Raw genomic sequence first — 14,649 nt, forward strand, 5'->3', positions numbered from 1 at the left:
ATCCTACAACACAAAATAATGTTAGTGGACAACATCAACCAAACTCAATTCAAATTGCCTTGAAGCAATCTCCTTAAGCATTGTGCATTTCATCCTGAAAATCCAAACCAAATGTGAGAAACTAGACCACTAGGCCAAGCCTAGGGTCCAAAGGGGATAAAAAATTCTAAACAGCAAGTGCAATTCAACCAAAATCACATTAAAACAATTCAAAAGCAAATGCAATTGGTCCCATGCTCATATCATTCACCATGATCATTTCATGCACAATTTAACCTTAATCATGCAATTTGCAACTTCAAATAACCAAACAGAACTATCTCACTCAAAAGCATACCAAATCAATTCAATTAATTCCACAAAAATTCACACCTAAACAGGACATATTAAATGTATGGCATGTCAATTTTCAGCTCAATTGGACAAAAGAAAGTAGGTCAATGAAAATCAATAAGTCCAGACACAATTATGTAAGCCAATTCAAGACATCCAAGCAAGCATCCATTTCAATAATTCATAAAACAGTGACAACAATTAATAAATGAATGGGACCAAAACCATGATGTCCTATAATGTGTCTAGAATTCTCATATCAAATTTCATCTTCATCTAATACCATATGAGAATTTCACAAGCAAAATGCCAACATGTGTCACACAAGATCACCAAATGAGCATACAGAGAAGAAAAATATCAATCAATTAGAAAATGACATCAAAAATTCCAGCAAAAATCACATGTTATCTTGACATATCAATGTTGATTCACACAAAATTTCAGCTCAAATCAACATCCCTAAGCATTTTAAATAAAATCCTGAAGTTGACCTAGTTTGGTGTGACACAAATTGTCACACCTTAATCCAAAAATTCATATCTAATCAACCAAGTATCCAAAATTCACAAACTCTACATGAAAATCACCATCAGCATGTCCAGAATAAGCACAAAATTTTTCATTCATTTCTTTACAAATATGAGCATTTCATGAAGGTTTTGGCAAAACATACAAAATATGACACATTCTACAAACCCTAGGCTCATTATTTTTCCATACATGCAAAAATTTCACAAAAATCACCATAAAATTTTACACATCCTCATGAGCATGGCACAAAAAATTTCACAAAAATTGGATAAGAAACGAGTGAGATATGATTTTCCTAAGATCATGTAACAAAATGAAATAACACAAGAAAATAAAAACGAAATAATATACATTAAATGGCGTAATGGCATTTTTGCAATTCTGTACACATTATCCAAAACTACGCCGTTTTGATTAGTGGCAACGGAATGTTTCTATTGGCCAGCGGGGGCGGGAAACAAGATTCAAATGATGCAAATGGAAAATGAAGATCTACAGCACATATTTCATCGTTCTCGAGCAACAGTTTTCCAGAAAACGCAGCAACATCAAACATCAACCAAAATCAACAAGCATATATCCATTGGAACCGTATGAGCACCAGGATCATGAATATGTGATCAATTCATCCTAATTCCTAACATATCTCACGGATCGATCAATTAAAGAAATAACATCAAAGCTTTAAATCGCGATATCTCTCTCTACAGTCAATCATTCCAAAAACTAAGAGCATCATGTTATTCTACGTTGCATGAACTACAATAAGCATATAACAATTGAAGCCATGGTGATGTTCGAGTTTTGGTACCTTGAATGAAGACAGTGATGTTCTTGATGCTTTTCACTCCAATTGTCCAAAACAGATCAAGAAGAAGGTTGAGGAAGTTGAATGCCACGCTTAGCTTAGCTCAATGTTGATCCAAGTGGAAGAAATCTCAAATCACCATTGTTGAACACCACATGAACAGTTGCGATTTGGACATTGTTGGCAATGGAGATGTCAAAACAGATGGAGATCTTGATCCAAGGAAGATGAAGCAACAAGAATTTCTCACTTTGGTGGAGAATTGATGAAGATTTGGTCAAAAAGTTTGGATGAAGATTGATGGATTTTGGTGAATTGGAGAGAAAGTTTGTTATGAATTCTTGAGAATTGTGATTATGTGTGCAATTCAGTTACAATTAGCACTTTATACTTCAGCTTAATCACCTTCTAATCACCAATTAACCAAAAATGAATTTGATTAGTGTAATGCCATTTTCAAGTGCAAGGGCAAAAATGTCATTTCACATTAGGGCACATGACAGCTATGTGACAGCTCAGACACCTTCTAATTATCATTTGGAATGTGTTGGCTTTGGTCTCATGTTGATTGGCCTTGTACAATTCATTTTCACTATGCTATGCCAAAATTGCATTTTAAGTGCAAGTTCAAAAGTAGCCTAGCCAAATATTGCATCTTTGAAAGCTCATGACAGTTCAAACCATTTCTATTTGGCATTTGTGATGTGTTGCAAAAACTCCCATTCCAAAATTCCAATTATTTCTCAAGTTGGACCATTTTGCCCTTGGAGTTTAATTAGTACACTTGAAAATTGACCTTTTGCATTGACCATTTTTGATGAATTTTGATTACGCACCATGAAAATACATGTGAAATGGAGTTTGCTCATAAAAAGATCACTCATTTTGGACACTCCATGTGAAAGTTATGCCACCTTGATTATAGGCATTTTTTTTGAAATTGAATGGACCATAACTTGTCAACCATACATGGGAATTTCAAGTTCTTGGACTTTTTGGAAAGGTGAGAGCAAGATCTACAACTTTCATGTTGAACAAATTTTCATTTGAAGCTTCTTTGGACATGTAATTTTATGATGAAAAACTTTCCATTTTTGGAAACTTCCATTACAAGTCACTTTCTATTTTTGGCAATTTTTGTTCTGACTTTATTTTCTCCATTCTTGAGCTTTGCAATGTCAAATAACACTTGTTCCAACATGAATGAAGTGTATCCAACTCTCTCCCACCTCCAAATCCATAAAATCAAGCACAGTTGACCACAGTTGACTTTTCAACTGATAGATGAATCTGGCAATGCACTGATCAATCTGAGCCCCAATCCTCTGATGAAATGGCCCAAGGATGAAACCCTAGCCTCAATAAGCTCAATACAATCATGAAATGATCCCCATATCCATTGTAGACCCCATCTCCTTGCTATGCCCTGATTGGCCCAATGCAACTGATTAGGGTTGACCAGTGGTCAAAACCCTAATCTCAAGGTATCTCGATCAATCTTCTGAATCTCTTGGATGATATCAAGACCATGATGATGATGATGTATCACTTCAACCAAGATCAAGACCAATCCCCTTGAGAAATCAAAAAACCCTAATTTATAGTCCAATCCTCAGATGATTAATGACCAGTCCAAGGAAACCCTAGCTTGCACATGAGTCCTTTATCTTCTGACCAAGACTTTTGAGGGATGACTTGCACAATGTATCCACATGATATGCAATATGCAATGCCTAATGACCTACAAATGTAATATGTTATGCTAGTCCCAAGAGAGGAGGGCAAATTTTGAGGTGTTACAATACTGATGAAGCAAAAAAAATTAAGAATGTTCCCGTTCACTTTAGCTGAAGACGCGGAAGAATGGTTCTATTCTCTCCCTGCCGGTAGTATCACTTCCTGGGAGGAGATGGAAACTGCATTCTTAAATGAGTATTTTCCAGCATCAGTATTCCTGAGAAAAAGATATGAAATTCTGAATTTCAAACAGAAGGATGGTGAATCATTGGGAGACACTTACAAAAGATTCAAAAGAATATTAGTCGCGTGTCCCACTCATAATATGGATCAGAACGAACAAATGCAGATGTTCGTTAATAGGCTGAAAATAAAAACAAAACAGTTGATTGATACAGCAGTCGGTGGCTCGACAAATTTCTCAACAGCCACTGGTATCAAGAGGATTATTGAAGCAATAGCTGCTAATGAGCATCTATAGCTATATGACAGATGTACCAGTCAGCCAGACGGGGTAATTGATCTAAAATTAGAGACAAATAAAATCTGTCTGGAAGACACTGTTGCGGCCGAAGTAGACAAAAAGCTGAAAACTATGAATATAGGTACTCAACAGATAGCGCAGGTTCAGCCAGCTCAGGCGAGCACTTGTGAAATCTGTAATGGACCTCATCACACGGTCTATTGCTTTGCGACTCCCCAACAAATTGAAGAGATCAAATTCTTGAAGCAGAATAATCCCTACTCTAACACTTACAACCCAGGTTGGAAGAATCATCTAAAATTCTCCTGGAAAGATAAGAGAGGGAATGTTCTGCAACAAGGTACATGGCAATATCAGACTCAGTATCAGCAACAGCATCAACAACAACAGGCACCTAAAAAGGCTGAATGGGAGATTGCCATTGAAAACTTAGCAGCCCACAGCATACAGTTTCAAGAAGAAACAAGGACTAATCAGAAAAACACCACAACCTCCATCAAAAATCTTGAAGTTCAAATGGGACAGATAGCACAACAGTTAGCTTCAAACTCTCAAGCCCCTGGCATCCTACCTAGTGGTACGGTGACAAATCCGCGGGAACATAACACTATTAACGCTGTCACAACCCGAAGTGGAAAGTCAATAGAGGAAAATGATATAGAAAAAGATGGATTAATAGAGGTGGATTTAGAAATCAAGGAAACAAAAGTCCAAGATGAAAAAGCAATACCACCTTCTGTCAAGGAGAAGGAGAAGGTTCCTAAACCCATAATCAAACTCCCTTACCCTCCACGACAGAAAAATAAAAATCAACATGAGAAGAATTTTGAGAAGTTTCTGGAGATGTTCAAAAAACTCGAAGTCAATATCCCTTTTTCTGAAGCATTGGAACAAATGCCAATATATGCCAAGTTCATGAAAGACATGATTTCCAAGAAGCATTCCACTGATACAGAACCGATCATCCTGACTAAAACATGCAGTGCCATTCTCCAAGGCATGAAAATCCCAGTGAAAAAGAAAGACAGGGGATCAGTTACTATTCCTTGCACTATTGGTGATAGAAAATTCAAGAAGGCTCTGATTGACTTAGGAGCAAGTGTAAGTTTGATGCCACTGTCCATCTATAAGAAATTACGCATCGGTTTTGTTCAAGATACTCGAATGACCCTTCAGTTTGCGGATCGTTCTGTTAGGAGACCCTATGGTATTATGGAAGATGTTCTTGTAAAAATTGACAACTTTGTCTTTCCAGTCGACTTCGTCATTTTGGAAATACCGGAGGATGAGGAGATCCCTCTCATATTGGGAAGACCTTTATTGGAAACAGGACGGTGTATGATAGATATTGAGGAAGGAACTATGACCCTCAAGGTCTATGATGAAGAGTTAAAGATAGATGTGAGGAATACCATGCAATACAAAGATGATATCGGCACAAGCAACACTATAGACATAATCTACCAAGTAATTGCTCAAGAAAATGACTAGCATAGACCCCAGTCACCACTAAATCGGGTCTTAAGCTTGTCCATTTTTTAAAGTAATGAAGATGAAGAAGAATCTGAGGTGCTTGCTCTGATGGAAAAACAACCTGAATGGATTAGATCTAGACCACACCGGTGGGAAGATCTAAGACCACCACCATCCGATGTCACTGAAGAAACAAAAAAAGGGGTGAATCTGAAGCAGTTGCCAACAAATCTGAAGTATGTATTTCTAGACACTGAAGAAAAATGTTCAGCCATCATTAATCCAAGAGGCAGAACTCATTCAAGTGCTAAAAAAATATAAGGGTGTAATCGGATGGGCAATTGAGGACTTAAAAGGTATAAGTCCTACTGTTTGCATGCACAAGATCTTAATGGAAGATGACCAAAAACCGGTAGTGCAACCACAACGAAGACTTAACCCAGCCATGAAAGAAGTGGTGCGCAAAGAGGTTGTAAAACTCTTGGATGCGGGCCTAATCTACCCTATCTCCGATAGTTCTTGGGTAAGTCCAGTCCACGTGGTACCAAAAAAAGGAAACACAACGGTAATAAAGAATGAAAAGAATGAGTTGATTCTAACCCGCACTGTTATAGGTTGGAGAGTGTGCATCGATTACAGAAGGCTAAACGTGGCAACAAGGAAGGATCACTTCCCGTTACCATTCATTGATCAAATGCTGGAAAGGTTAGTAGGACACGATTACTATTGTTTCCTAGACGGTTATTCGGGGTACAACCAGATTACGGTTGCCCCTGAAGACCAAGAGAAGACTGCACTCACATGCCCCTATGGTATTTTTGCTTATAGAAGAATGCCATTTGGCTTGTGCAACGCACCGGCCACATTTCAAAGGTGTATGACTTCTATTTTTGCTGACATGCTCGAAAAGCATATGGAAGTATTTATGGATGACTTTTCAGTATTTGGTTTTTCATTTGATAATTGTTTGACTAACCTGTCACTTGTGTTAGAAAGATGCCAGCAAACAAATTTGATCATGAATTGGGAAAAATGTCACTTCATGGTCCGGGAAGGAATAGTCTTGGGACACAAGATCTTTAACAAAGGTATCGAAGTAGACATAGCAAAAGTGGAGGTAATAGCAAATTTACCACCACCGGTGAATGAAAAAGGCATCTGAAGCTTCTTAGGACATACGGGTTTCTACCGCAGGTTCATAAAAGATTTCTCCAAGATTGCCAAACCACTTACTAGTCTGCTGGTAAAAGATATCCCGTTCTGATTTGACAAAGAATGCAGGAAAGCCTCAGAGACCTTGAAGAGGGAGCTGGTGTCAGCGCCCATAGTTATTGCCCCAGATTGGTCCCTTCCTTTTGAGATAATGTGTGATGCAAGTGATAACGCAGTAGGGGCAGTACTAGGGCAACGCAAGGAGAAGCTCTTGCATGTGATTTACTATGTAAGCCATGTACTCAACCCTACTCAAATAAACTATGCAACCACAAAAAAAGAACTCTTTGCGGTGGTATACGCTTTTGACAAATTCAGATCCTATCTGCTGGGATCAAAGGTAATTGTATATACTGACCATGCTGCTTTGAAATATCTTTTTGCAAAACAGGAATCCAAGCCGAGGATGCTGTGATGGATCCTCCTACTACAAGAATTCGACCTGGAAATCAGAGACAAAAAGGGTAGTGAAAACACTGTTGTTGATCACTTGTCTCGGATGACTCCGATCCAAGAAATAGAAGAAACGCACCCCATCAGAGATGAGTTCACGAACGAACGTATTCTAGCCGTTACGCATATCCCATGGTTCGCCGATTACGCGAACTTTGTGGTAGGTGGACTGATACCTGATGACTTTGACTCTAACAGACGAAAAAAGTTTTTGCATGATTGCAGGTTCTATGTATGGGACGATCCATTCCTTTACAAAAAGGGATTAGATGGCCTAGTCAGGAGATGTGTTCCAGAGGAAGAGCAGAGGGACATTTTAAAAGCCTGTCATAACTCAGAATATGGAGGACATTTTAGCGGAGACAGAACCGCAGCCAAAGTCCTCCAGTCTGGATTGTACTGGCCCACACTGTTCAAAGATGCACAAGCAGTGGTAAAATTGTGCGACAGATGTCAGAGAACAGGCAACATATCCAAAAGAAATCAGATGCCTCAGAATGCCATGTTAGAAGTCGAACTTTTCGATGTATGGGGGATAGATTTTATGGGACCCTTCCCACCTTCCTTTGGAAAGCAATACATTCTGGTTACGGTTGACTATGTGTCAAAATGGGTGGAAGCAGTTGCACTGCCCACGAATGATGCAAAGGTGGTGTCATACGGTGAACTGACTTGGGGTATTTTGCTTTTTATCGCAATGTCGCGGATAGCAAGAGTCGCCACCGACTTTTCTTTTATCCAATAAGGAAAGGTGGAAAAGAACAGGAAAGACCTCAATAGATTTTGGGTTCGGGAGGTACATTATACAAAGGGAAGGTATTAGCACCCTCTGTATCCATGGTTATCCATGGGCTCTTAATTGCTGGATCACTTATATTTTTGTCTGAAAAGTGTTGGTGAATTGTTTAAAAATGTTTCGAAAAGAGAGTTTAACTTTGTAATGATTCTCGTACAAAGTATTTATCTCGTTTGATTTTGAAAAACAGTTTAGAAAAATATAACTTGGTAATGATTCTAGTATGAATGTATACCAAGTGGTGATTTTCTAGGACTTGCAAAGTGTGAGGGGTGGAAAATGTTTTAGGTTATGATCCAGTAATTGAGAGTTATACCTTCCTAAGGTCGTTATGGGCATTTCCTATCCTTATGAGGGTAAAACTGTCCTTACTATTGAGAAGTAAGTAGTTTTATCCTTTGGATGTAAAAGGGTCATTGTAGGGTCATCGATAGGTCATTGAAGGCAACAGTTGTAAGGATACCTTAGCATTCGAAGGGACGATCATCATTTAACCGTAGGCTACACCGAAGGGTCATCGAGGGACAAAATCGTATTTTCGAAGGCAACATCCGAGGGACCATGATTTATTTTATGATGATTTAACCGAAGGGTCTTTGCTAAGTGTATCCCTACATTCGCGGGACACGACCGTTATACCGTAATACCGTAGGGCAGCAAAGAGAGGTCCAAGATCACATATTTAAAGGCCGTATTTTACAATCAATTAGGCAATTAGGATGAATCTCCACATTAAAATCAATACATTAAAATCAGCTAAGTAATTGAGGGTGGATCTCCACATTAAAATTAATACATTAAAATTAATACATTAAAATTGATTAGGTAATTTAGGGTGAAACTCCACAAAGGGCATCCCACAAATAAAGTGGAATACCTATCTAGCTAGCTTTCCCGGCGATGTGTGAACCTTTGCAAAACTCAGCAAACATGTCAGAATACCAAATTAGGGTGCAATCGAGAATTACACCACAAAAGAAACCAGAATAGCAGTAGGGTCAGATAAACAATGCATGGCTATGATAAAAACATGACAGGTGGGCAAAAGTCAGAACAGAAAAGTCGGCTGCTGTCGCGTTCGCTCCTGCTTCGCCTAGCGAAGTCTTAGCGAACACTCGTTGCATGCTCGCTTAGCGATGTGCTAGCGAGCGGCTGCGGATTCCGGTTTTAATAACGATATAATGGCAGCAAGCTTCACACCTTATAGCATTCATTACAGAGATTATGTGGTTAGACATTCAGATGTTCATGCATACTTAAATTCATATGTAAAACTTAAGATAGTTTCATAAATTCAATCATGATACCATGTGCAAATTAAGAACATAAGGTAGTAATAGCAATGCCAACCTGTTTGTAATCGAATTGTAACCTTGAATTGGCCGATCGGATCGAATTGAGCGGAAGTGACCTTGCTGCCGCCGGCTTTTCCTTCAGGGTTTCCTTTAGGGTTACTCGGAATTCTCAGGGTTAGCCTCCAGGGTTTTCCGTCTGTGAGCACTAGGGTTTGCTTGCTAGGGTCCTCCTTTCGTCCTTTTTCGTCCTCCCTTTTTCTGACTGGAGTTGTGGTATTTATAATGCCTTTTTTTCATGACCTAATGGGCTCAGAGTGAAGCCCAGAATTTTCTGTTATCTGCCAGCTTCGCTAGGCGAGCGTGTAGCGAACGTTCGCTAGGCGAGCGTGCAGCGAACGTTCGCTAGGCGAAGGATTTGCTCGCCTAGCGAGCAGGCCAGTTTGGGCCATTTTCTGGATTGGGCCACTCGTGAGCTGGGCCTTTGTTCCTTTAAGATCAGTGTCATAAAAATGAGTCGGAGTGCCCTGAAAAATGTCTTGAAATATTAATGGGCAAATTTTGGGGTATGACAGCTGCCCCTGTTCAATATTCTTGAACCGAGAGAGTCAGAATGGTATGTACGCCATTCGTGGTCTGGAGGTGGAAGATTATTGAACACTTAGGATGCACCAAAAATTTGCACTTGTCAATTAGTTAGTCTTGATGGAGATGGGTTTAAAGATGCCATCTAGGAAGTTTGATGATGAGAGCTTCAGAGTACGTCGTACGTTAGAAGATATCTGAAGTCATGGGTGTCACTGGGTCATACGCTAGACCGTATAGTGAGTCATTCATTAGGCCGTCGACTTCACTGGGGAGTTAGAATGGGTCATACGCCGTTGGGGATAACAGATCAGAATGGATCATACACTACAAGAATAACTTTGTGCAGCCACGTGATTTAGTGACGTGAAATGCACGTGGCAAAAAATGCCAATTACGACGTGAATTTCACGTGGCTAAAGGTAAAATATAATAAAAAAATGGAATGACAACTTTTCAGGTTGGGGGGAAATGAAAATAATTAAAATTTGGTAGTGACATGCAGATCACGTCGCTATTTTAAATTTAAAATTCAAATAATGTTTTGTGAAATGTAATTCACGTCGCAACTAGTGACGTGCTGATCACGTGGGTACATGTGGTGTAATTTAATTTCCGAAATGACAATCACGTCGCAAATAGCGACGTGACAAGCATGTGGGTACTGGGTTCAGAGAGACGTTATAGATGACCGTTGAATGTTTTGTGGCGTGTAAATCACGTCGCAAATAGCGACGTGTTTACCACGTGGGAACCTTTCCTTTAACTTCCCTCTTCTCTCCCTCTTCCCTTCACCGTTTCATTCTTCTTCGTTTCCTCTTCAAGCTTCCACCAGACCCATTTTCCCTTCAAGTTCCTTCAACCCATTTCTCTCCTTCAAGCTTCAGATCCATTTTGAAATTGGAAATTTAAAGGTAAATACTTTTATTATTTCAACTTAAACCCATTTCTGTTTAATATATATGAATTTTATTTTAATTATTGTATTTTTTTTTAAGAAATAGCTAAGAGTGAATTATTCATTCAAGAATTTGGAGCAAACAGATTCAAAGTCTTCATCCAGGTATATTCAAAATTGTGAAATTTAATTTTTTTTTAATTATTTTCAGATTAGTTAAATGTATTGAGTTTGGACTGGATTATGTGTTGTGCTTATTATGTATTAAAACCGAATTTGTTTGGACTGGATTTTGTTTTTGTGCACATTATGTATTAAAATAGAATTTGTTTAGAAATTTAATGTATTATATATTTAGAATTTGTTTAGAATTTGTTTATAAAACATATACCCTAATGTATTATTAAAACAGAATTTGTTTAGAATTTGTTTAGAAATATAATATATAATAGTTTTAAAAAAACAGAATATTTAATGTATTATATATTTAATGTATTATACAAAAAAAACAGAATATTTTATGTATTAAATTTTATAGTTTAGAAATAGATTTTATATAATATACTATTAATACCAATACTATCCTCTCTATTAATACCCTATTTATAAAATCATTTTTAATTATTTCTAGAGAAATTATAAATTTCAAAAGAAAATCATGTCAAGCTTGGAAATATTAAAACTTTGATATTACTTTGTTTAGAAACTATTTAATGCCTTTATATATGTGCACATTATATTTTTTAGAAATATAATATATAATTTTTTTAAACAAAATATTAAAACAGAATAATATTTATAAAAAAAAACGAAATATTTTGTTTATTAGAAAAAGTAATATGAATCATGTCTAAAAATAGAAGTTGTATTATTATTTAGATAATATGGTTAGTTTAAAAAATATAATAGATTAGTGTTTTGAGTAAAAATTGATAAGTGTGTATATATATTATTTAGATAACTAAATAAATAGAAGTTGTATTATTAATATTATGTTTAAAATAATGTATAAAAAAACAAAACATTAATTTCATATATATTTTTATATTAAAAATATGTTTATAAAAAAAATTAGTATGAATAATATGTATGTCTAAAATGTTTTTTTTTAAATAACACATATTAGGGTATATGTTTTATAAATATATGTTTAGTTTAAACAATAAAGTATATAATAGTTATATTATATATTTATTAATAGTATAATATATTTTTTTTAAATTGTACGTAATAATTAGTTGGATGTACGATAGAACGATTTTTAAATTGGACGATAGAGGAATATCACTTTTGAAATTAAAATAGTAACGATTTTGTAAATGTGCAGTATGGAATATTTTCATTACTATCGTAGTTGGATGTACGATAGAACGTATCCAGGAAGACGTGGACTTAAACCGAACTTTGAGGAAGGAGTTAAAGGGTTTATCACATGGGCTTTCGCTCAAGAATGTTGTCTAAGCGAAGGAGGAGTAAGATGTCCTTGTCTAAAATGTGAATGTAGACCTATAATTAGTGACCCGGAGGAAGTAGAACGTCATTTGAAGAGAAGGGGTTTCATTAAAAATTACTGGGTTTGGACATATAATGGAGAACAGTTGCCGAGTAATGTACAAAGGACTACGACTACACATGCTTCTAGCAGTCGATCACATATGGAACACCGGGAAGAATTTAGTTTGATCAGTGACATGGTTGGCGATGCTTTTGGGGTTAACGTGACCTATGATGAACCTCAAGACTTCGATCAGGAAGAGTTGCCGAATGAGGAAGCTCAAAAATTTTATCAATTGTTGCAAGAAATGAATACGCCGTTGTTTGAAGGGTCGTCAGACTCAAAATTATCGATGTGTGTGAGATTATTGGCCGCCAAGTCCAATTGGAATGTTCCTGACCAGTGTTTGGAATTCTTTGCAAAAATGATGTTGGACGCAACTCCTACGAAAGACAACCTTCCCACAAGTTTTTATGATGCAAAGAGGTTGGTGTCGAAATTGGGTTTAGAGGTAAGAAAGATTGACTGTTGCACTAATGGTTGCATGTTGTTTTACGATAATGAGTTTGGTACTAATGATGGATCGTTGGAGGAATGTAAGTTTTGTAAGAGTCCGAGATACAAAGTTCGCAGTAAAGCCATTAACCGTAAGCAAAAACATGTGGCAGTGAAGTCCATGTTTTATCTGCCGATCATACCAAGGTTAAAAAGAATGTTTGCTTCAATGCATAGTGCAAGTCAAATGACATGGCATCATACAAACCAAACAAGTTCGGGCACAATGCGACATCCATCTGATGGTGCGGCATGGAAGCACTTCGATATGATACATCCTGATTTTGCAGCAGAACCTAGAAATGTCAGACTTGGACTATGCTCTGATGGTTTTACTCCATATGTCCAAGCGTCTGGAAGTGGATATTCTTGTTGGCCAGTTATTGTTACCCCTTACAACCTCCCTCCTGAGATGTGCATGACAAAACCATACATGTTTTTGACTTGCCTCATTCCAGGTCCAAAGAGTCCAAAAGCTGGAATAGATGTGTATTTACAACCTTTAATTGATGATTTGAAGAGGTTATGGATTGGAGAATGGACTTATGATATATCTTGCAAACAAAACTTTACTATGCGAGCAGCCTTGATGTGGACTATAAACGACTTTCCCGCATATGGCATGTTGTCCGGTTGGGGGACACATGGAAAAATGGGATGCCCGCATTGCATGGAACACTCTCATGCGTTCACGTTGGAAAAAGGGGGGAAAAGTTCGTGGTTTGACTGTCACCGCAGATTCCTACCGAAAGATCATGTCTTTCGAAGAAATAAGAATGACTTCAAAAAAGGCATAAGAGTAACAGACTTGCCTCCCCCTCGTTTCTCACCCGGTGAAGTATGGAACCGAGTTAGTGAACTGCCAAAATTCACAGATTATGGTAAAGCTTGCAGAATTGAAGGATATGGGGATACACATAACTGGACAAAAAGAAGTATTTTTTGGGATCTCCCGTATTGGAAAGATAATTTGTTGCGACATAATCTTGATGTTATGCATATTGAGAAGAATTTTTTTGATAACGTGTTTAACACAGTGATGGATGTTCAAGGTAAAACAAAGGATAATGAGAAGGCTAGAAAGGACATGGAGATTTTGTGTAATCGAAAGGAGTTGGAGTTGAAGGTTAAACCGAATGGGAAGTTACTAAAACCCAAGGCTAATTACAGTCTAACTTCCGAAGAAGCTAAAGCGATTTGTCGATGGTTAAACGAATTGAGAATGCCTGATGGTTATGCGTCAAATTTAGCAAGGTGTGCTGACTCTAGCACCGGAAAGTTGCATGGAATGAAAAGCCATGATTGCCATGTTTTCATGGAACGATTGCTTCCAATTGCGTTCTCTTCACTACCTAAACATGTGCTTAATCCACTCACTGAAATTAGTCAATTTTTTAGAGATGATTGCCATGATTGCCATGTTGCCATGAAAAGCCATGATTGCCATGTTGACAGAAAATGATGTGGATGAAGAATGTGAAGAGTTTGTATCCGAGGATAGTATCAGAACAGATGAAGACAATAGTATGGATGAAGAGCATGAAGACTTTGAATAGATAGTATGATGTATTGTTACTTAGTGTACTGTGTAATGTTACTTAATGTAGGATGTATTACATGTGTTTATTGATTGTAGATAAAATGCCGCCCCGAACCGATAAGGGTAAGGGTCAGCAGCGCCCGAGGATAAGGGTATGTGAGGCTCCTCAGTCGGCCGTATGTCCTCCCCCACAGAGTCAGGTAGAGCCCATGTCTACGACCTCTCAACATTTTATGCCACTGCAGTCATCTATGGGGTATCCTCCCCCACAGACTCAGGTAGATCCCATGACCATGGGTTCACAGCCTTTTCTCTCGCTACTATCATCCCATGGTTATCCTATGGCCCAATTTGGGAACCCATCCTTTATTAGCCCATCTGGGAACCCATCATTTATTAGCCCATCTGGGAACCCATCCTTTATTAGCCCATCTGGGACTTCACCATACCATCA

The 14,649-nt window shown here is 37.7% G+C and overlaps 1 protein-coding gene across 1 annotated transcript; it reads left to right on the forward strand.

Moving 5' to 3' along the window:
• The first annotated feature begins 10,042 nt into the window (after positions 1-10,042).
• LOC127102564 (uncharacterized) lies at positions 10,043-14,117 on the forward strand. Its single transcript, XM_051039919.1, has 2 exons — positions 10,043-10,770; positions 11,933-14,117. Exon 2 carries the CDS (start codon positions 11,934-11,936, stop codon positions 14,115-14,117), a length of 2,184 nt encoding a protein of 727 aa, XP_050895876.1. The 5' UTR covers positions 10,043-10,770; position 11,933.
• The last annotated feature ends 532 nt before the right edge of the window (positions 14,118-14,649 follow it).

Source organism: Lathyrus oleraceus, chromosome 7 (genome assembly GCF_024323335.1).
Source record: "Lathyrus oleraceus cultivar Zhongwan6 chromosome 7, CAAS_Psat_ZW6_1.0, whole genome shotgun sequence".
NCBI classification, from domain to species: domain Eukaryota; kingdom Viridiplantae; phylum Streptophyta; class Magnoliopsida; order Fabales; family Fabaceae; genus Lathyrus; species Lathyrus oleraceus.

Bases quoted from the DNA above. Each gene is read 5' to 3' on its own strand.
- LOC127102564 (XM_051039919.1), top strand. From the start codon at position 11,934: ATGGAATATTTTCATTACTATCGTAGTTGGATGTACGATAGAACGTAT.